This window comes from Tinamus guttatus, unplaced genomic scaffold (assembly GCF_059628265.1).
Source record: "Tinamus guttatus ecotype Peru unplaced genomic scaffold, ASM5962826v1 Tinamus_guttatus_pri_ptg000133l, whole genome shotgun sequence".
Classification (NCBI taxonomy): Eukaryota; Metazoa; Chordata; class Aves; order Tinamiformes; family Tinamidae; genus Tinamus; species Tinamus guttatus.
Genome location: NW_028288667.1, coordinates 2,329,587 through 2,352,425, shown reverse-complemented (window position 1 = coordinate 2,352,425; position 22,839 = coordinate 2,329,587). Strand labels below are relative to the sequence as shown.

The 22,839-nt window shown below is 40.3% G+C and overlaps 2 protein-coding genes across 16 annotated transcripts in view; both read right to left on the bottom strand.

The window, feature by feature from the left end:
• Positions 1 to 768: 768 nt before the first annotated feature.
• UBXN4 (UBX domain protein 4) lies at positions 769 to 13,692 on the bottom strand. The gene is made up of 13 exons (XM_088521786.1): positions 13,591 to 13,692; positions 9,373 to 9,475; positions 8,502 to 8,530; positions 7,502 to 7,620; positions 6,680 to 6,848; positions 6,136 to 6,244; positions 4,543 to 4,597; positions 4,221 to 4,385; positions 3,415 to 3,542; positions 3,002 to 3,104; positions 2,547 to 2,678; positions 2,034 to 2,242; positions 769 to 1,433 (listed from the first exon to the last, which is right to left on the bottom strand). Exons 1-13 carry the CDS (start codon positions 13,670 to 13,672, stop codon positions 1,295 to 1,297), a joined length of 1,542 nt encoding a protein of 513 aa, XP_088377912.1. The 5' UTR covers positions 13,673 to 13,692; the 3' UTR covers positions 769 to 1,294.
• Positions 13,693 to 19,004: 5,312 nt separating this feature from the next.
• R3HDM1 (R3H domain containing 1) overlaps positions 19,005 to 22,839 on the bottom strand; it is a 45,568-nt gene continuing 41,733 nt past the window's right edge. For 10 of the 15 annotated variants that reach the window (XM_088521770.1, XM_088521778.1, XM_088521771.1 and 7 more), the window contains 3 exons: positions 22,311 to 22,393; positions 21,504 to 21,660; positions 19,005 to 20,417 (listed from right to left, as the gene is read on the bottom strand). In XM_088521770.1, coding sequence (XP_088377896.1) covers positions 20,047 to 20,417; positions 21,504 to 21,660; positions 22,311 to 22,393 — 611 coding nt within the window. In that variant the 3' untranslated portion in view covers positions 19,005 to 20,046. The remainder of the gene's footprint in view (positions 20,418 to 21,503; positions 21,661 to 22,310; positions 22,394 to 22,839) is intronic. The other 5 variants (XM_088521774.1, XM_088521782.1, XM_088521783.1 and 2 more) reach the window with 1 other exon arrangement.

The following is a 22,839-nucleotide window of genomic DNA, read 5'->3' as shown; positions in this document are numbered from 1 at the left end:
ATGTGGCTGATGAGATTGCTTAATGTTAGTTTTGCCTTTACTTGTTTCAGAATGTAGATGGTTTCTGAACTTGAACTTTCATCTACTCTTCATCATCAGGAGCCTTGGAGAGACTCTCAGTAAAGATCTACAGTTTCTTTGCGTTCTTAAAACAAGTTACTCTTAGTACAGGTGAAAATGGGCCTGGAATGTGCACTGTTCTAGTATGGCTACTGTACAGAGGAGCCCTTTTTCCATCATGATGTGGATGCTATATCCTTTATTTGATTTAAACAGTATTTACAGGATTTCTTTTACTTGTATATTATGAAATAAATTGTTAAAAATCAAAATAAATGTTGTCCCAGCACTATGCCTTTACAATTGAACCCTGTGGTACTTTATTAAATAAAGCTGCTTTTAAATAGGAATCTGAAGTAGCGAGAACACCAGTAATAGTCAAGTCCAAAGAAGGGAGATGCACAATAATGGGGTGGGAGAGGGAAAGAGAGTTCGAGCTCTTTCAGGGAAGGAAAAATGTCATTATCCCCCCTCCTACCAGCACTTCCATTTCCTGAGAGAAACAAGTGTCCTTCTCCCTATAGTGCAGTCCAGACCCAGAACATGATGGGCATTTTACCAGGTTGCAAGAAGAATAAGGCCCGAGTAAAGTCATTTAAAGTGGAACAAGTTTTTTCCACTCCATTCCTAACTGCAGCGGCTAAGCCTTGTTTTGCAGCCTTCCTCAGGGCACAGCAGCTCTTCTGCAGGAGTTACAAGAGAAGCCAGTTCCGTTTTCTGAAAAACATTTTATTGAGTGCTGCTTGGGGAATTAAAAACTACAAGGTTTTGCTTGCAGCTGCAGAAGCGAGAAAAATGTTTAACATAAATTAGGTATCTGATTTGCTACTTATAGTGTTTCTGAAACCCTCATCTTAACCAGTCATTGTCTACCCCCACCTTTATATTAATATATGGCCCTTTAGTTTACATAGCAGAATATTTATAGATTAGAAAGTGCCTTTCTATGGTAATAGGGCTAGTGATTATGAAAGCTGAGGGAGATTTTTCAATCTTTAATTCCTTAGAGCTTCTACCCACCTCAGCTACCCCCACTTGATTTTTCTGACTTAGGCAACTTTATTCCTCGCTCTACTGCAGGAATAAGAATGTTGTAGTTCAGTCAGCGTAAGATAAGCCCCACATGTCCAGAAACTTTAGTTGACTTAAATCAAAGTAAGAAGGAGAAAAAAAAAAAAAAAAAAAGAGAGAGAGAGAGAGAACACCAGACAGCCGTTATTGCAGTTACTTAAAACTACATTTGTTGTGTAGAATTTCCATTCCATGTATTATTTTCATCTTCTCCATCATCTTGAGTCCTCAGTCTATATATTTTGCCTTCTTTTTTGAAGTCTTCCCCCCGCTTTTCCATTACTCGTTTCCTGACTGCTTGCCTAGGGTACAAATGACAGAGAAGTCTGACAGTTTCCCTCAGTGTTAAGTGCATTTATTACAGTCACTCCCCTTGTATAAATTGCCCGCCCTTTCTGCCCTTCTCCCCACTGATAATTTTCTCAGGCCTCTGTCTCGAGGGAAGTTGGTCATTTAGGAGTTGCACAAACTCGAAGAATCTCATTGCCCTGGAGAGCAGCTGCTACTGCAGCGACACGAGGCTGCTTCAGGCCCCCCTGCCCAGGAGATCTCTCAAACACTGCAAAACCTTAAGAGCCAAACTCAAAGTTGTTCAAGTTTCTTGCACAGCCCTGCTGTAACAGCCGGACATTTAATTTTGAGTTTTTATCTTCTACACAGTATCAGCTTGAGTGAAGCTGCGTTTCAGGTGTAGCTGAGTTCCCTGTTCATAACTGAGCGCTGAGCCACGTTCCTCCTGTTCTGCAGCTAGGAACAGCAGCAAACAGCAAGGAGTTGGGCTCCTCACGCATGCGAACCCCAGGCCTCCCAGCCAGAGCTGCTGTGGAGTTGCCAGCCACCAGGTCCATCGCTTTTACCCACAGGGAAGGTTGAAAACGAGTCACCTTCAGCACTTGGGTTACCTGCTTTGCTCAATGCTGCTAGAAGCTGAAGGACTTGAGTGTTCCTGCTGATGAGCTGGTCTCGCTGCGGCTTGTGCGGGTGGGGGGCTGGTGAATAGGAAGTTGCTAATAAATCTCCAAACTGCCAGGAGAGGGTAGAGGATCGTGCCCAGGAACTTCCACAGATCCCCCCCTGAGGCCTGGACCACAGAGGAAGCAGGTCGTCCCGCCTGTCCGTGAACACACAAAGCAAACGGGCAGATATTACAGGAGTTTAGGCAGACTATTTCATGCATAATTTAGAAGCAGCTCAGCAGAAGCAGCTCCCTGGTTACTCATTAGACAAAAATACCTACACTACCATAAATCTGCAGAAAAATCCTCCCAATGAGTATTGCAGTTTTTTTTTTGACAAGTTGTCTTAGACGCAGTAAAAACTAAATTCAAACAGAATATTATAGTGCCCTACTTAAAACAGCTGTACAGCTTCAGCATTGCTATTTTCAGGGAAATAAAAGCTAAGACAACACCTACCGGCAGCAACACCACTGAAGCACTGGGTGCTAACTCCAGCTCCAATAATTTCTTTCCATAATCTTCTTTGGTAAACTCCCTTCTGGGAAACATTGTTGCCAGTGAGAAATTGCCATAGGCATTACCAACCGTCTGTAGAAGTATAAAGACACTTGATTTATAACCAGTCACTTTCTGAGAGTCATTTCAGATTTACCACCCTGCCACATGGACCAAGCAGTTATAACACAAACCAACAAGCATCTTTACAAGGCGAAAGGAGTGTTGTTCCCATTATCCTGCTCTCCCTTCTGCTAGCAACAACATGCTGCTGTAGCACACAGGCACTGGAAAAGGCTGCTATCAAACCCCCTTCCAATAAACACCGTGGAAGCAGTTTGCTGTATTTCCACAATAACCAGCAGCCAACCCCGCTGTAGCCAGGCGGCAGCTGACAGAACGACACCCGGCTTTACCTGTGCAGCAAACTGCCTGGCTTCCTCCAGCCGCGCGTCGGACGGAAACTGGTTAGTGAAGGAAGAGCCGTCGGGGAGGCGGAACTGGATCCTGGCTACGGCACTGCGGGAAACACAGCCTGGTCAGCCGGCACCAGGGCCGGCTGCACGGAGCCTCCCGCTCCCGGAGCCCCAGGAAGGACAGTCTCCCAGTTTATAGCCCGTTCGGTGGGTTATAAATGCGGATCTGCGGCTACTGACATACACGTAACTCACACAGCTCGTGTGCGAGGCTGTAACTCCTTTGGATTTGATCAGAGCCCAAGATTACGGAAACGAGACGTTTTATAAAAGTCACTTAGTAAAGTCTATGTAACATGGTGTTTTCTCTATCCCCCAAAACACACATTGCTGCTTTGCCCAAAGCAACTCACCTTCGCTCCTTCTGAGATGCTTCTTTCCTGGCCTCTATTTCAGCCTGTTTTGCCTGAAGAGCTGCAGCTTTCGCAGCTTCTGCTTCTTCCTTTGATTTTGCAAAGCGAGCTGCTCTCTCAGCACGGTCCTTTACAAGCATCAAACAAAAGCCTTAATTTTTACAAGAAATTGTAGCTTAATATTCATTAAAACAGAATGCCACAATCTGCAGGCAGCATCCAATTACACTGATGTAAGTACAACATATGGAGAAAAAAGAGAAATGTTGCAAAACAGAATCCACTGCCAAAATGCACAACCTCTTGTCACTAGCCAAGACGACATTTGCTTTTCAATGAATTGCTTCATCCAAACCATTACTAAAAGCTGATCTTCCAATGGAAGTTTAGCATTGAGTTAAACATAGGTTTTAATATTTCTAGTGCAGAGAACAGCAAAAATCTTATAAGTTACACTGCTGCAGTTCTAAGCATCCAACCTAAAACCTAATAACGACAAGGGATTTCAATTGCTATTGATTTCTTATATGCATACATAGAAATGTACCCTAAAAACCCCAAAACAGAACATCATCACTGTGAAGCAGGAGCTTCATTTTACCCAAAGCAAATGTTATTAACAGAAGGAAAAAAAAAAAAAAAGATAAATTGTTACAATACAAGCTTATAGGATTCCAAGCAGAAAAAAAAAAAAAGGAAAATCCTTGAACATTTCACTGAATGAGAAAACTTTCTGCTTTTAGTGCACTGGTGGCTCTTGTGACAGAGAATTGAAGCAGGGTTTTTTCAGAAATAGAGGCAATTACCAATGCAATCTGCTGTCTTATACGCTCTCTGGCTGCTTTCTCTTCTGCCTTTTCTCTGTTCCTTTCCTCTAACATTCGTTTAGTCAGTTCTTCTTCCTGGCGTCGTTTGTACTCCAACATTTCTTTTCCAGTTTTTCTCCGTTCTATTTCTTTCTTGATTTCTTTCTGAGGAAACAAAGACATGGAAAACTGGACCACCAAAGTGTCTTGGACAAGGACAAGACAAGACTGAAGTATTTGTTTAAAAAAAAGAAATAAAGCAATTATTCAAATAAGGATATCTAAAAAAAACTCTGCAAGCTGCTATACATTTATGTGTTACCTGTTCTTCTTCTTTTCTTTTCTCTTCTCGTCTTTCTTCAAGCTTTTTGGTTATTCTAAATTTGAAAACAAAATGAAAACAAATCTTTAAACACCAGTGTTGGTTATTAACATTTTGAAATTTTACTAAACAGTTGCAAACACAGAACAAAGGAACATGTGAAAGTGAATCTTTAACATACTGCTGCTACCTGATGTAACGGTAAAAAGTCACTTGCACGGGGCTCCACCATATGTAAGAACCACCTAGATTCACTTGGGTGATTCACCACCTGGATTCCAGCCTCTAGTGACAGCTTTAACATATTTCTTCTATCCTTTTCTGCTCAGTGAAGGACAGACCACACATATTCTCACTGCTGAATCAATTTTTAAGTCACACAAACCCAGGACTATTTATGAATCACGGTAATGGAAACTCAAGTCTCAATCTGTTTGTCGTTATTTCAGCCATCTGCTACTGAGAACTAGTTTCTTCTGTACATCATCTCCTAGTTTCTTCTGTACATAATATCCTAAAATGGAAAGCAAACGGCATATAGCCTGACATGAATGCATGCAAATCAATCCCATTTATCTAAAAAAGTGCCTCAGAATAAAGACTGAATTAAAAACACTGATTTACAACAGATTCTGAACCTGGGGTAGTGGGAAAGGGCAGGTATTATGGAATAATATAAGTCGGATAATCAAGCAAAAGAAAACTTCGCTTGTATGGTGGCCGTTTTGCCTTTTTAACAGAAAAATATAGTTCTCAGAGCTTTGCTTCTTGTCTTCCTGAAAAAGATGCTGAAGACATATGGTGCAAATAAGGATTAAGGTATAATTTTAAAAGAATTCTCAGTATTCATGATAGAAGAAGTATTAGTTGTATTATTAGTTGTAAGTAAAAATTAGACTTACTGCTTAACATCTTTGGAATAAAGCTGAAATTGTGTGAAAAAAGTGTTTTAATAAGATAAATAATCCCATTTACTAAGTAGGTGGCATTGTCTAGGCAGAATCAGTCATTCTTATGCTAAAAAAATTATTTTTATAAGCTAAATCCAGTAGTTGAAAACAATTTAATGAATGAACCACATACTGAACCAGATGCTTCTGGTCACCACAACTTAAAATACTGCAACTAACCCCCCGTCATCAGATCAAAATAAAAGCAAAGGAGCCTCAAAATGCAATTCTTCCTGCTCTTTGTGTATGTCTAAGCTACAGGCAGGCATGGAGTAGAAGAGATGAAAAATGGAGGCAAGATGACACCTCTGCACATAACCACTTCATTACCCTCATTCCAAATGCTTCCTGTTCATCCCTTTACCTCCTTCAAAACTTCTGCAGCAAACATACCTGTTTGAATTAAAGTTATACCCAAGTGATGAGATTAAACTGAATGATTAGACTGACTTAAAAGCTGTTTTTTTTTTTATCAGCCCTAGAAAGAAAAGGCCAGAGAAATGTTTGCCAGAAGAGAACAGGTTGAACACAAAATATCTGTAATCCATCTTGCCTGCTCCCCTGTATTGTCCCCCCACCAAAAACTAACGGTCTCTGTAGAAATGAGCAGAGGACACCAGAAGGTCTAGGTGAGGGTATTTACCTTTCTACTTTGACTGAAAGATCATTCACAGGCTGAGCAGCACTCACTTGCCCATCTGAAGAATTAGTTGCTTCCTGAGACTGGCTTGCTTGACCTGAGTTTACTTCATCTTCAAGTGGTTTATGAGAAAGTTAGGCACAAAAGAAAAATGTGAGGCATTATTTCTTATTGCAAAAAAGAAAAAAAAAATAAAAAGAGACCATTAGTAATAATTGGCAAGAACAACAGAAAGGATTTCTCAGAGATACAAGGTTCAGCTATTCAAATATGTGTGTATATTCACTTTACTAATCAACAGGACCTTTCAAAATTGAATTCATGTAAAGAAAGGGTGTATAATCTTACTGTATTATAAACCATATATTTCTCTAGCACTAAAAGAAAGCCAAGTGACAAGTTATTCTTCCCTTTAGACTGCAAGAGGCACTCCAGGATATACAACTCTTCCTCAATAAGTCTACTCAATACATTAAGCTTTTATTTAAGAGCACAATTAAAAGGATTTCAAAAGCAAATGAGCTAGCATCTGTGTAAAAACACTAACCATTAGCAGCAGAAGGTCTTACTGTCTCAGACACAACAGGCTCGTGAGAATCACATAACTCTCCCGCTCTGGACTGCGTATTTTCTGGAGCACTGTCAGACTGAAGGGAGGGACACGGAGCAGTTGACTGAGCTCCATTTTCCAGAGGTTGCCTTTTTACTGTGTGCATCTATGAGTGGTTAAAAAACAACAACAAAAAAAAATCAAAATTGAAATTTAGAATTTTTTTCCTCTGATTCAAAGGTCTAGGCTATTAAACTACTCTTGGAGAATCAGTTAATCCTACTTATAATATAAGACTAAAATAATAATAATCACATATTTTGGGGTTTGACCCAATTATAAAACACTTAATGTTTTTTTTCCTAATTTCATACTTACACTTAAAACCAGTGATGAAATTTTAGACATTTACATTACATTCTGTAGTACGGTTTTGCAAACCCACATTAAGAAAAACAGTATTACAAAGCCACATATGAACTATACTTATGGAGTTACTGGTGTGTCATCTGGAGTTCTTGGCGTATTTCCTCACATCTGCAGGTGTTGCACAGATTATCTAAACACCTCCCCTCTCCCCCCCAAAAAAATCACTAGAACTTCTACACAGTGCTTCCAAACTTTCAAAATCTGTTTGCATATTGCATTTAAGTTTGCAGATTTTGTTGCAGGAAGGATATGGAACCAATTATTTATTCTTTCTCTTACTTAAAGGAACATGCTAAGAACCAGGGATATCTCCAGCCCTGAGCACGTGAACATACCCATCTCCACCTGAAAGACCTGGTTCCTGGTTACTTTTTGGATTGCAGGCATTACCTGTTTTACTTTTTGGATTCTGGTAACAAGTTCTTCAACAGAAACACTGCCAGCAATTACTTCCAAAGGGATCCCATTGTCTCCAATAAAGAAACTGGAGGGAATGCACACTACAGGATCTGCACAGCAACAGTAAAGGCTAACAAATGAGGCAGTTTAAAAGTAGGCTGAAAAGTATTATCAGACTAAACCATCTTGTTCAATATCCTATATCCCTGTAGTTGCCAGTAGTAACTGGCAAGGGAGGAAGAAAAACAAACCTACCAAATGCATGGGAAAGCTGCATACAATTGATTAGCATTTATTGTATTCTTTCACACGGGATAAGGCAAAATATTTTCCCTCAACACACACAAATACTGGACCACTGATTATGCTTTGACTTGAAGAATTCTGTTTTAGCATGAGAAAACATTTTACATAAATAACAATGAATTCCTTACAGTATGAAGAAAATCCAAGATAAGGTACTAAATGCATATGCATATAATTTTATAATATAAAATTCAGCATCATGCAAAATTCCGAAGTTAAAAGTAACTTACTTAAGAGATGTTCACCTAATTTAAAACCCATCTAACAGATACCAAACTCCGTACTTGTTCTTCCTCCTCCACAGTTCTGAAATCCAGCTAATAATCTAAAGCTTTGGGATTTTTGAGTTTATGAGTGCTAGTTAGCAATACCAGTTCACACCAGCAAACATCACGGCTCAAATTAACAGATAATTCCATTTACACAAAGAACCGGGTCATCTATGCGGAGGATTATGCAGGATTAGCATTTGACAAACTTGTTCAGCTTTCACTAACAGACTGAAAGCCAAATACACGTTAACAGATGGTACATTTTAACTACGTCGCTTATTGCGTTTTTTTTTCCATAAGAAGTATTTTCAACAATGCTGCTTGTAAGTATCTGTCTTAAGAATAGAATTAGGGTGTAAAGAACAAACATCTGTAATTATAAAGTAGCATCTGAACCGATGTCAAAAGGATACAAATTTGAGAAAACTGCAGGCATGCTTCGCTGTTTAAAATAAAAGATATATTTGTTTAGCACTCTGCAACAACTCTCAAGTCTTTCAGCATAAAAATAACTGCCCTACTACCACACACGAAACTATTTAAACACTTGAGAGAACACTGAAAGCAAACTTGCATTGCATACTCCATTAGCATTTTCCAAAGCGTTGACATGGTGACAATTTCTGGTTGCCACAGCTGACTATAGGAGATTATTTAGGAAACAATGCTAAGAAGCAAATTAGGAAAAAGCATCTAGTCTGCTGAAAGCAAATAATAAGTCTTTTAAAACATCTATAGAGCATTTCAAACAATATGTTTGAAATTTCAGTGCACCTGGACTGTAGTATCTGCATACAGCAAAAGAGACTTATCTGAGTAAGGAACCTTGATGTTCCTGCACTCTGTGTGTTACACTACAGACAAGCATGTACTTGGTGGGGCCTTAAAGGTTTTTATCTTTCTAAATTCATGCAAGCTTTTGAAAGCAAGTTACGTAACTTGACAAACCAAGAATTGTCTTAAGAATGCACTATGCTAGTCTTTTTTTCTTGGCCTTTTTGCATCTTTTCCATGTTGAAGAAGAACAATCCCAACCCTTCTTACTGGTACCAAATGCATCAGAAGTGAGTGATGAATACTCTGCAGAAAGTGACACCAAATTTCTCTAGCTCTTGGAATTTTCTCAGTCTCTGAGGCTTCAGATATATCAGTAACTTATACACTGAATACTCAGAGTACCTGCAGGCAGGTATTCCTCAGGGCAAGGACTTCAAAAGATCCATATTTTCATAATGAGAAACAAACAAAAAAAATGCATGCAAAAGAATTAGGATAGGATCAAACCTTTTGGTGTCAATTTTAATAGCAACAAAACCCTCCGAAGCAGCTTCTGTCACCTTCTCATCTTCCCACCTTGCAGCCATCTCTGTGGACTGTTCATCCTCACCTGCAAGACACAGAGCACATGTGAAGCTAAACACACCACAAACGACCACCTCTGGCCTGATTTTATTTCGTGCTTTGATGGCCTGAGATCAGCTCTGAAAGCAACTGTAGCAGTCTATAAATACAATTAATATCCCGAAAAACAGATGCTTGCATAAAAGATTAGGATCAAACAAACAAATGAAAAAGAAAAAAAAAAAAAAAAAAACAGGAAATCTCCAAATGTATAAAGATGCACTTTGCTAACACATAAGATTTCATAATGAAACAACCAGTCCAAATTTTGGTGCTTTATTTGAAAAGCATACAGAGCATCACCACTTTTACTCTCCCCTTCCTAAGGGTGTGCTATATATATTTTAGAACATCCTGCTGAATGCTTTTTCTTACTACTAAGCATTACTGTAAAAACTGTACAATATTCATGAAACTTTTAATACGCAGCTATTTAAACACAAAATAATTAACACATCAATGTATTGCTCTCATTTAATATATTTTAAATATTTTCAAACTTTCAAAAGTATCTGTAAAACAAATGCCTGTATTTAGTAGTCTTATGTCTTCATATAAGTGTGTATTTAATAAAGGTCCATTTCTCAACTTTTTTTTTTTTAAGACTGCCTTCATAATCTTTGTCAAATCATGAACCACTTTACCACTTTTTTATAACCTGAAGATAACAAACTCCAGCTTGTTCAAGGTTCACCTTGAAAACATGCCAGAAATCTAAGAGACCAAAAAGCCTAACCAATACACTTAATAGACCAAGAAGTTAGCAACTGAACCACCCCGGTGGCAATGGCACCTCAGGAGATCCATGTTCATGTGACAAGTGCACGCTATGTGTTAGTATCTTTTTCCAGCAGTGACCCACTGCTTCTTCCTAGCATTATATTTGACCTGCTAACATGCTAAAACTATTCACTGCTTTTTTTCATTATAAATTTAATTACATATTGGTACCGCACCTGTTTTGTGTAAAAATACACTTTTCTCCCTTTACAAATGCATAATTCAGAAGACAATATTTTACAGTTTAATGGTATTGATAGTATTGAAAAAGAAACTATATATATATTTTTGCAGGATTATTTGCAACTCAGTTTTGTATTGCAGTCCATTGTGTGACCCAGTAGGTAACAGTGACAGTGGGAGGGGAGAAAAAGGAACAAGGAGCACACAGAAACAAGAACAACCGTGGAAAAGGGGCTATTGAAGGATGCCACTGGAAATAATCCTCTGGTGCCGCAGACTCAGAAGCCAGATGCAACCACATCAACCAGAGTTTTACCTTCCAAAGCACTGGCTCAGTGAGGATTTGGGTTAATGTATTTATTAACAAAGAACAGTAATCAGTTTTCAAGGAGTTACCATCCAGAATTAGCCTACAACCACTTATGCATCTTATGCATCTGTAGTTACTATTAATTCTTAGCAGCTTGGGATCAACTGTCCTCTTTGAATTACAGTCTTCATTGCTAAGTTGATACAGATGCCTGTTAGTCAGTGACAACAGCAAGGCATGTGTTTCTTTCATCCTATTTATTATTTCATGTAATATGTACTCCTCTCTAGCACTACAATCCTACATACCTCAAGAAAATACTTAGGAGATTTTACCCAGGACTCTGCTCTCCCTTTAACTGTGCTTAGTGGTGCAGCTGTTCTGCCAGGAGCGGTTCAACTACAGCTATTTGCTCTCCTCCCTCCATTTCCAAAAGCTCGGACACAAACAGCCTCTTCACCACACACACTTTGTTCAAAGGACATGTGCTTATCCAATTAGACTACTAAAAATACCCAAGCACTTACCTAATACTAACTTTTCCACACACACACAACTGCTGTAGTTGGCAAAAGACTGTAGAAAGCCACAAAGCAGCTGGCGACTGGTGGCAAAGCGCTCGCTCGCTCGACGAGATGCCATCTATGAATGGAAATGCTGATAACCCACATTCTGTGCAACTGCAGCACCAACTTAGCATGTGACCAGCCATACGGTAGTCACTTGTTTTATAGCTGTTATGTTTCGATAATGTGACTTTTCTCCTTTTGGGGGTAAAGTTAATTTATTACAGTTCTACAGTAGTAGCTGTATCCTGAAATTAAATCCACCAAACTAAGTTCTAAGCAGCCACATGACAGGAAAAGTATCAGAAAAAGGAAGCAGTCAAGCAGAATGGGACTTGACATAACTGCTAAATCCAGAGCCATCACAACTGCCTGAGAAATACAGTTCCCAGAATGAACATAAACATTTTTCCTTCAAAGTTTATTCTTTTCTCTCCCCTCACTCTTTTTGCTTCTCAAAAAAAAAAAAAAAGAAATATTTTAGCACTATCATGGCAAACAATAACTTTAAAGAAAAAAAAAAAAAGGTTGACCAATGTGCATTTATAGAACAAGACATCACCTCATTATAAAGATAAATAGCCACAATAACCCTTGCTTGACTGAAAGATATTCCAGAATCAGGAAGAATAATCAAGACTTTTATTTCCTAGTGCTTGTTGAGAGGAGTGCAGTGGACTGGGAAAGAGGGACAGACGGCAGCAGAAAGAAAAATTCCTTTCATATTTTTGTTTTCCTTTTTAAACTTTGAATCCCAGTATAATTTATGGAAGAAATATATGAAACAAAACATTGCCCTGAACGTTTCCAAAACCCCGTTTTCCTACTCGGAGCACTGCTGTGGAACAGTAGCGGCAAGCGTTCCGTGCAAAGGCTCAGAGTAACCATCTCCACCGTGCGGTTCCGAACACGGACCTTCCCCAACAACACACCTAGCCACTGCCAGCAGAAAAAGAAACATTTCAGCTCTGAATCGCCTTCAGACACCCCAGGGCAAGAAACCCTCTATTCCTGGGCTTCATCTCTCCTTCCCAACAGGCAGAACAAGGCAGCTTCTCGATCAGGTCAGCCCCTGGGGAGCTCCTTAATCCTGTCATTTCCAGGGAAGATCTGAGTTCAGCAGAGCTCTCCAACCATTTCATTCTGGTGACATGGCCTCCCTACTAACACCCTCCTTCCCCCACACAGTAAACATTTATGCTTAAAAAAAAAGGATGTGTTTGTGTAGAACTTTGAATTCATCAAACATACTTTAAACAAGCTACAATGGGGACTTAACTCCAGACATATATCAAAGTCGTAGGTAGTGAATTACTATTACAAGTTCTTCAAGCATTTGAAACATCCAAAAAACTTGGTAGAAAATTTTTAACCCCGAGTAGGCGGGGGTGGGGGAGCAGCCTATACACAAGCTGCAGCGTGTTGTGTTTCAGAGCTAAAGAGACCAAGCGTTGCAAAACGCCCGGGTCAGGAGATTGCTTGTTGTTGTTTACCAAGGGGCTTCCACTGAGTTTTACATGGGTACAGTGATCTTGGCACTACTGGCTATAGAGGCAGAGAGCTATGCGCCATAAGCAAACATGCTAAAACACATTTTTTTTTTAAAGGGCTTTCAGCACAGCATGCACCTGCCATCATGATCTGTGGGCTTTAAACACGCTGTCTTAACAGGCTGACAAGATCCTTCCAGCATGATGTTCCCCATGCAGTAGTGATTCTGCTACAGCCATTCTGCTGTATCAAAGCAAGCCAAAGGCAACCTGGTTTTCTGCTTATCTTCTTTTGGTTGCTAAACGAATCCTGTGCTTCAGTGACCCCTAAGGGAGAAACCCCAGCCCCGCCTGCCTGTGCGCAGGTGCCTCTGCAAGGAGCATTAGCAAAGAAACACAGGAGACACCACGGTCACAGGCACACACAAACCTACAGGACAGCAAAAAGCGGCTACTGCCCCCCTGACCCGTTCCCGTGCCTTTCGGGAAGGAACACAATCTACATAACGGCGGCGTGAGCTCCTTCCAGCTTCTGCCACCGCCAGGCACAAAACAGGTCCGGGGCACTCGGGGGACACTGCAGCCCCGGGAGGTCGTTAGCACCGGCAGCGGCAGGAGCCAACGTTCGTCACGCGGGGGAGCGGCAGGGGCCTCCGCTCGGAGCCCCGGGGCCGCGCGCCAGGCCGCGCTGACACAGCAGAAAGGGCCCCGGTGCGGCGTGGCAGCGCGGGCGGCGCGGCGGGAGCCCCCGGCGCCCCGCTTCGAGCCGTACCTGCCACGAAGACGACGAAGACAGAGCTGCGCTGCTTGGCGGCGGCGATGGCGGCCGGGATGGAGCCGCCGAACCACATCATGGTGCCGCCGGCCCGGGCGCCGCCGCGCGCATGCGCCGCAGCAGGGGGGCAACGGCTCTGCCGGCGCCTGCGCGCGCGCCCGCCGCAGCGCCGCCTGCCGATTCGCAGCCGCAGATTCAACTCCCGCCTTTGCCGCGCGTTCGGCGGCGGCACATTCGCCGCAGCCACAGGGACGGGGGCGGCGGCCATGTCGGGTCCGCGCGTTGTGCCCCCGCTGCCCCCCACGAAATGGCGGCCGCAGCGCCGCGAGGGCCCTGGGTTCGGCCCGGCGGGGGGTAGCACCACGTTGGCCCCGATGGGGCCTGTCCCTGTAGCAAGAAAATGGCCCTGTCTCTCACGAGCTCTGGGGACAAGGTCTGGGGGGAAGGATTGAGGAGACTGGGAACAGATGTAAAACATGCGGGAGGCTGGAAAGGGACGGGCTTCAGGCCCTGGAGTACATGGCAGCAGTAGTTTAGTTAGGGAGAAAAAAAATCAATAGGCAAAGAAACCATGTAGAGACAAGAAGCTATCATGAAAAGGGGCAAACCACTGCTAACAGCAATGTACAATAGCTGTCTTTCTCAACGTAATGCATAGGGGAAACCCGCTCCATGGTCATGCTGGTTGCTGGTTACGTTGGCTCTGCCTACGTGGTACTGCTGCAGGCAGTCACGACTGCCACCTTTCTGGCAAAAGGGCTGTTGTTGTGCACGTGTCTCTCCTCATGGTATCAAATAGATTAAAGCAGCACTGTTGAGGGATGTATTTCATAGTCGGGACAGCATTAAACAATATAGGTTTTGCAAAGACAAAGTGGGAGTCATCTCTGTTGCACATGCATGCATAGAGGAGACAGAGCTATGCATAAATAAGAACTTTGGAAAAGGGAAAACCACACATAGATCAAGAGAACGTGCCGATTTTTTCCCTTCTTCTAAGCTAGTTTGAGAGGCCTCTCCCCTATCCACCTGGCTTCCCAAAGCACTTGCGATAGCAAGTTGGTGCAACATCTGAGGAAGCCTCTGGAGCACCCGCTGCTGCCAGTCCGAGACTCCCAGCGCACACAGGCAGGTGCGACTGAACTCACAGGCCCCGCTCCTGCGACATTTCAGCTAGCTTGTTGAGACAGGCAAATCTGAAATCTGCAGGGACTTTGGGAAACAAAGCAAGAGAGTCCTTTACATTTTAAGACTCCTCTTCCTCAAAGTACTTGCAGTAGAAAGATAATTTTTAGTGAATTTTTGTTTTTAATTGGCACTAAATCCAAAGGTTTACTAAAACTGTAGGTCCACATATTAGGTTAAGTCAAGCAAAAATGGTAGAGAAACTGGGTTAACACATGGAGACAAGCTACTCGGTATCTGTAAATCAGTGCAATGGATTAGCAGAGTGCATTTCAGAGTGCTGCTCCTCAGGATAACTATTTCTTAAACCATGAGAAGGTCAGTCTAGTTTTGATTTCTTAGTTATCTGGGGCACATGAACCAAATTAAGAGTAAACTCCACTATTAAGCATGATGCACCAACACATTTTCTTTTGTACTTTGGACCATTTTTGAATGCATGCAACTATCAGAAACATACAGGTTTCCTATATAGCTCTTTGGTTTACAGCACTAGTCCCATCTGAAATTCAAACTCCTCTGGAGAAGTGCAGAAACTACTCATTACAGTTTTATGCACCGTATATCCTATCCATTAAGCTTATGTGGATTACCTGTAAGACTGATAAATGGGGAGGAAAAGGGAAAATAAAAGGGGAGTTGGAGCCCTAAAATTTGTGTCCTGAACCAAATTTTATTTTAATGCTCTTAAGGATTTCTAAGCAAGATCCACTTTCAACCTGACCAATTTTGACAATAAGCAAACATGACCAAAAGTCAAGGAGTTAAAAGCAGAATAAAAAAAATCGTTAATAATGGTCTGCCAAAGAGACTCAGGTCCAAATTCCATGATTACAGGCATTATTACAAAAGGAGGCTCCTACCTGCTGTGATAGGAACATACATTCTCAAGTCAGGTAAGAGGCAACTTGAACCACATATCTAAAGTTTTCAAATTTAAATAGCTAATTTGCCATGAATTTGAAGAATGAGAGAACTTAAAGGGACTTCATTTTCAGAAATGGGAATTAAGGCCCTTTCATGGGTTCTGGTCTACACCTGAGAATTAAGGCTCCCCAAATGGAGTCACATTGACATTTTGCAGTGTGAACAGTTTTTTATACCCGCTGACATCACTGGCCAGAAACACTCCAAGCCCAAAACATTTTAAATGTGAGCAGAATCAGGATTTCAGCAAGTGTGGACCTGATCACTGAAAGTTCAACTCATTATTTCAAATATCAATCCTCAGGTAGACTGCTACAGAAACACTGAAGGTATTAAAATAAGTCATTCTGAGCTAGAAATAGACTACAATAAAAATTTTAGCTAGAATATTTTTTTCATGACTAAATGTGGTTTGATCAGTTTTCTTCAGAATATTCTTTGTCTCAAGGTTAAATACAGGAAATTACAGTCCGCACCAATTTTCTAGGGGGAAAGAATAGTCCTGGAGCTAAATATATCTTTAGAAAATAAGCTAGTTGCAATTATAATTATAGCTTCCTCCTGAACATTTTAACAAGTTAGTACAAGATTTACCCAGGCAACAAAATATCAAGATTGCTTAAAACAGCCAAAACATCGTGAACGTGTTAAGGCAGAAGTGCGTGTCAAAGCATGAAAATATAACTATTTATTCCACTTTGAGAGATGGACTTGCATCAATAAAAAGGAAAAAGGATGTGGAGCTACTTGTACAGTACAAGAAAAAAAAAGCCAGCCTTACTGTGAAAAGCATGTTAGGGGTGCATGTACTTTATTTAGTTCCTCAAGCTAAACAAATTTTCTATTACTTTGATAAAATTATATTCCTATCTACATACCAGTGTCCCCATCCGGGTCTTGAAGCACAACATGGAGGCCTCAGCCTTAGAAGACCAGCAAGATTAGAGGTGTTTGCAGGTAGAAACACCAAGTAGTATCAATTCTTCAGTCCCCGTATACCACAGTGCTATACATCTGTCTTTGTAGATGTTGCACTGAAATGACAACCAGTGTTCTCCTTTTTATGGCCATTTTCCTCTTGAGTCTACACACATGGGTGAAAGAAAAGGATTTCAACATGAAAACAGAATAAATTTGCTCACTAAGGAACTTAAGGTAAGCTGCGTATTATTTACATTTCACTTTATATCAGTCCAGTCTTACTGAAACACAAAGAATGTGGTGCTTAGCCTGGCACTGGTGAGGAAGCTGAACAAAATGTGTTGTTACAATATTCAACCTCATGTGCATGTGAGCGCTCCCAGAAAAGAGGACTTAAAATTCTTTTCTTAATTTTGAATGATCATTTTCATTGTATCATCACATTAAGCCTGTTCACAAGTTCAGGAATGCATTTATACAGAATTATCAAATTTAAAAAACAAGATATAGCTGTCTTCTTTGTACAAGGAAGTTACTAAATTTGTTATTTCCTCAGCTTTTAGAAGTCATAAGAAATGCTCCCAGTTAACTGACAAGTCCATCATTGCAATATACGGTAAATCTTCACTCAATTCCTGTCATTATTTACTTTAAAAATTGTTACCATGTTAAGTGACAGGAAACTCCAGTTCTCTAGTACCAGAACACTAGCTGAGCATACCTGAGAACACAACATCCCTTTCCTGCCATAAAGTACATTTATTTGCTTTCTAGAACATGATCCAAATCTATGGTGCAAATCTAGTTCTTGGGTTTTTGAATGCAGTCCCTAGGTTTATGTGTTCTAACTAAGAGGAGGTCAGAAGTGCTAAGACAGTAGAGTAAAAGCAGGAAAGTACTGTACCACCTTTGTTAGCTGAGTTTGCGAGATAACATGTCATGCCCTGTTCAGTTACTACAGACAGTACCAGATGCCACAAAAACCAGTCACACTGTAAAGCAGGAATGCATTAGTTGGTGCCCACTTTTGACACCAGTGGTTTTCAACACTTCCAATATCCTGTGAATATCCCTGAGTCTCACAGCAGCATGTCCAGATCAAAAATGTAATTGCCCCTACTTAGCAGAAATAAACACAGATTCTCAGAAACTGTATTTTGCCTACACCTGGGTGCCTGCCTGTGTAGGTTATCACATTCAAGATGCTCAATAGAATATAAGTAACCTATTAAGGGATGTATTTTTTTAATCCCACAGCAGCCTTCACTGGAGAATTTACAACATGGTTAGAATTAAATAGTTGCCTCGAGCAGTTCATAACCACTGTATCAGCTACCTCCTTTTTCTCAGACTGTTTGTTTTCTCCATGCTTACCTCTCCCATTACATTTTCTTCGCTTGCTACAGGAAAACTTATTAAAAACTGCAAGTCATACAGCATCCTCTGAGAAAGCTTGGGTTTGATGGTCTCTTTGCTTAGGTTATTCAAAATGGATAGAAACTGCCTGCTATGGATTCTCTTTTCTATCAAAAATCTTGTCCTGGAGCTTGTTAGCCACAGGAGGTGGCTGCCTCTGGGCGTTGTGAACAGCTGTTCTTACAGACCTTGAGTCTATTAATAACTTTTACAGGATTAAAACCATATGGGCTTGACACTGAATATTTTACCTCAGCTTCAGCACAGCATCTAAGTGAAAGTTTAGCTTTAGTTACGTAAATACCTGCCAGTACAACATTACAGGAAAAAAAAAAAAAAATCTCATTTGCCTAATTTGTTAGGCTATAGTGCTCCCAGGAAAATCAGTTTTCCGAGTAATTTGATTCTGTTTAAATCACATTAAGCATGTAAGAATTAAACACACATAGGACAGTTCTTGCAACTTCATGCATTTGGTTGTTCAGTGTCATGTCAGAATTTTTGGTACAAAAAAATAAAACTAATGTGAATTGGGGCAACTGAATTTGTACTTTCCTGTCTAAATTATGTACTTCAAACATAACTTACACCCTGGGTTTTTGGCTTACAGAGGTTACAGCAGTATCTTTAGCAAAGCTACAGCTGCAAATGAACAGAGCAAATCACCCACTGGGTTGTCTACACATCAAGTCAGTGCCTGTGATAAGGCAGGGGAGCCGCCCCTTTTAGGCTATGATCAGTTTCTTTGTCTTTTTACTTCGAGACAAACATTTAAAAAACAAAGGACAGAATAACTTAAATGCTTCCAGTAAGAGGAAAAGAGACTGTGATTCTTTGAAAAGTTCTAATATTTACAGTATTTACAAGTTTCCTTTCTCACATATAAAGGGAACCTAACCCTTCAGAGGATGTTCATCCAGTCCAGAAGACTCCTAGAAGTTGAAACAAGTGCACTGAAAAAGTTGGTGTTTGTAAACATTTATTTTTCTTGAACTGAAAAAGGCTTGCATCAGCACACATTGTACAGCCTTGCAAATTACACAGAAATTGGAAAAAAGGTTTCTTGTCTCATTTGTATGTGCAATGAATCTTTTGATGTCCAGTGATCCTCTGCAAATGATGAAAACTTAAACCATTAAAGAGGGTTCCAGCACTTATCAAACACAATTATCTTAGCGTGAAAAAGAAGAGAGATCCATACTGGTGGGAACACAATTAAAGTGCAAATGTTTTGTCACTTGTGAAGATACATTCTAGTTTCCTCACACTTTTGCTAAAAAGAACAAATATTAAAAGGTGATTCTGTGAACATTCTTTGTAATCCATTCATATTCCCCTTTATATACTTATTAATCTTGCTGGATCAGAAGCAAATCCTTCAAGGGTACACACATACTTGTAAATTCTTTTGACATTGCTTGAATGAATCTCAAAAGAAACATGACATCTAAGGAATTAACTAGTTACTAAAATTATGTTGTTAAAAAAAAACACATACAAAGGAAAAAGGAAGGAGTTAACTTGAAGATTTGGGGTAGTCTCTTAGAAAACAGTGTAATTCCTTGAAAAATGGTTCTCTCCCCCCTCTCCCCCAGGTTCCTGCCTTGGAAAGGATAGCTGTGTGCTGGCAGTGAAAAGGGACTATAAAATACAAATCTGAACATGGGTATTTGTTATGAACATTTGCTGTACAATAGAACTTTGGATCTGATACAAGAATTCAGAAATATAAAACAAAACTACTATAAAAGTAGGGGGCATTTTAACAGCATTCCTTATAGAAAGCTGCCTTTCTGTCTCAAAGATGATTGCTTGCTATTGTCTGGGATTAAATCTGTACTTTTTTTCTTCATCTTGCTGGATCACTGGGTTATTCTTCAATGGCTAATATGACAAAACATCCCAGGAGTCTCTATGAAGAGAACAGAAACCCCATAACATCAAGCCAATCAAGGAGGGAAGGACATGGAAGTAGTAAAGGCTGAGTGTCCACTGATGTAACTGCTACTGAGAACTAGCCCTTTCCAGAACGTGAAAGTCGTAGTGCTTCTTGCTCGTTCTCAGCCTGAACTTGTTAACTGAAGTACTACTTTGTTTCTTCAATGCATTCTGAGCAGCTGTCATTGTAGGGAACGTAGCCAGAACTGTGTAAGTGGAGGCCAAGTCACTAGGTTTGGAAGGCTCAGTGTTCACGTTACTATCTCCACTGCTACAGTGACGACGATGCTGCTGCTGCGGCGGCGTTTGGAGACACTGGGAATCCCTCAGCCACCGAATCTTGGCACCGACTTTAAAAAGTTCTCCAAAGAGTTTTTCTGCTTCCATACGAGTTATTCCTTCCGGTAGTTCAGTGATTTCTAAAACTTTTCCCACAACTGAAACAACAAGAACATTACCTTAAGAATGTTCATTGCACTTAAGATACATAATGCACAAATCAACAGCGAGTAAATGTATCCTCCCATCTGCAGTTTAATTGTCAAATACACCCACACTCAATTTCTGGTGCTTTAAAGAGACTTGTGCTTTCACACTTAGCACCATGTACAAGTATACAAACAAAAGCTTAGAAGACAAGCTAGAAACAGGCCCCTCAAAATATATATGTGTATATATATACACACACACACACACATATATATATATATATATGTACGCCTAATTTTGCAGCAGGTTTAAGAACTCTTACTACCTTCTGACACAGTGTTACAGAAGACTGGTCTATCTTCTCTGACCAATAAATTGTTAGAAAAAAGCTAATTTATCTTTACATTATGGGGAAAAAAAACGGTTTGTAATAGGCAGCATTTACAACAGCATTTCTTTCCAGTAAATATTTGAAGATGGCACATGTCAAGTTTAATCTGCATGACATTTCTACCCACTCCAAAGAGCTAATCTGTAGGTACCCTGAGAAATTACAACAGAGTTCAGCATTTTGCAGTCTGGACAACTGTTTCCTTACTGGACAGCAGGCCTTGTCACCAGTAGGCTTACTGGCTCCCCCAGATACGTGTGCTTATTTATATCAGAAAGGGACGGGGCGGGAGGGAAGGCAGAAGCTCTTACGTGGTCTGTGTATGATTTCAAAGTTCATGCAAGTAAAAGGAAGTGAAGGTTCTGTATATTTAATGCAATATCAGGAACCAGTATTGCCTGGTTAATAATGTCCAGTAAACTCAAAACTTTTTTCTTTCAGTCTTGTCCTAATCCTTCCCCCAGCCCTTGGAATGACACCATGTTTCTGCATTAAATACCCTTTTTTCCCTTCTCTCTCCTGATGAGAGTCTTCTTCCCTTCCATCCTTACTTTTTCCAGCATTTGCCTTGTCCAATTTTTGTCCAATTACCCTTATTTTTTGCCTGCTTTCATCTGTACTTTTCTTGTTAGCCCCCAGATTGTCATCATAATTCACCACATGAGATAATAACAATAAAAAAACACTACCACACCCTACATACATTTCAGCTGTCTCTGCTCTGTTCTGATTAATCCATTCTGTTGGAGGACTGGGTCAATCAGCAATTCTATACCTGGTTCTCCAGCACCAAGATCTGCTGAAGCAGCCTTCTTTGCTGTCTTCTTTCCCCTGTTTCCGTGTCTGTTTCCAGGCTGACACTGGAAAGATGGATATAAATCACATACTTGAATGACACTGCATCAGTATGTAAAATTTCATTATCAACTCAATGAGAGATGGTACAGAAGAATGGCTGGAGATTAATCTGCACTGCAGTGGCACCGAGAAGATTTTTGGACCTAATATTAGTGTAGCAAACATGCAGGCAGACACGTTCAATCCATGGCTTCACAAGAAAAATAAAGGGAAAAAATTCATTCTAAACCTTTCTCTATGGGAAGCTAAAAACAAACAAGCAAAAGCACTCCATCTCTTTCTTCAGAAATACCCATATGTATTTTTTACTTTTTGAAGTTGTTACTCAAATAAAACTGGAAGCACACATTATCTCTCTGGTTTTTTGGAACTGCTGGCAAACAAAGCAGTCTACATTATGCCTCGTGTCTTCTTTTGCAGGCTGAAATTTAGGAAAATTATAAAAAAGCTAGATTTCAAAATAATATTTTTCACTGTTTTTTAAACAAAAGACAATGGGAAGAATCAATGCAGAATAAAACTGTTATTGAAAGGCAACTATCTTCCAATCGTTACATTTCTAGTGCAATAATATATTGCTCTGTTCGCAGCTATAGTAGTGGCAGTCCTGAATTGCTCTTTTCAGTGTGGCCAGGAGAAGGTTCTTTCGTACCTGTTGGCTTGTTACTTGTCCACGTAATAAAGATGGTGGATTGTATTGCAGGGGCTGGCCAAGCAGTGGGTATCTTGCATCTCCTTAAAGAGAGGGGTAATTTTTGCAATCAAAGTGGAAAACAGCAATTATGCAAAGATTATACATGCAAAGACAATAAGGTTTTATCAAAAAGGAAGACGCACAGTTTTTTCCTGTAATTTCACCTTACTCTTTGTCACTCCCTTTTCTAAAAACAGATCAATTAGTTTTTAGCTTAGAAACTATATCAGGACCTCTTTAGTCAGTGACAAGAAGTTGTTGCCCATGTTCTTTTTTTCTTTTACCATTTATTTTTAAACATCATCAATATTCATATCCCTGAAAATTCTATCTGCTGTTCTTCTATTACTAGGGCAGCAGAGGACTGATACTCTTCTGCAAGGAATTTCTTATATCTTTGGGTGGGAGAACCTAAAGGAGGATAACAGAACCATTTATTACTATTTGAAATAGCAGTATTGGCTAGAGGTTCCAGACCCACCATGAT

What these genes read in the sequence shown, in the direction of transcription:
- UBXN4 (XM_088521786.1), bottom strand. Translation starts at nt 13,672, where the DNA reads ATGATGTGGTTCGGCGGCTCCATCCCGGCCGCCATCGCCGCCGCCAAG. An exon ending in GAATCCAAAAAGTAAAACAG is followed by an intron (nt 6,849 to 7,501) that starts GTAATGCCTGCA and finishes AACCACTCATAG; the next exon opens with ATGCACACAGTAAAAAGGCA. An exon ending in GCATCTCAGAAGGAGCGAAG is followed by an intron (nt 3,105 to 3,414) that starts GTGAGTTGCTTT and finishes TGTTTCCCGCAG; the next exon opens with TGCCGTAGCCAGGATCCAGT.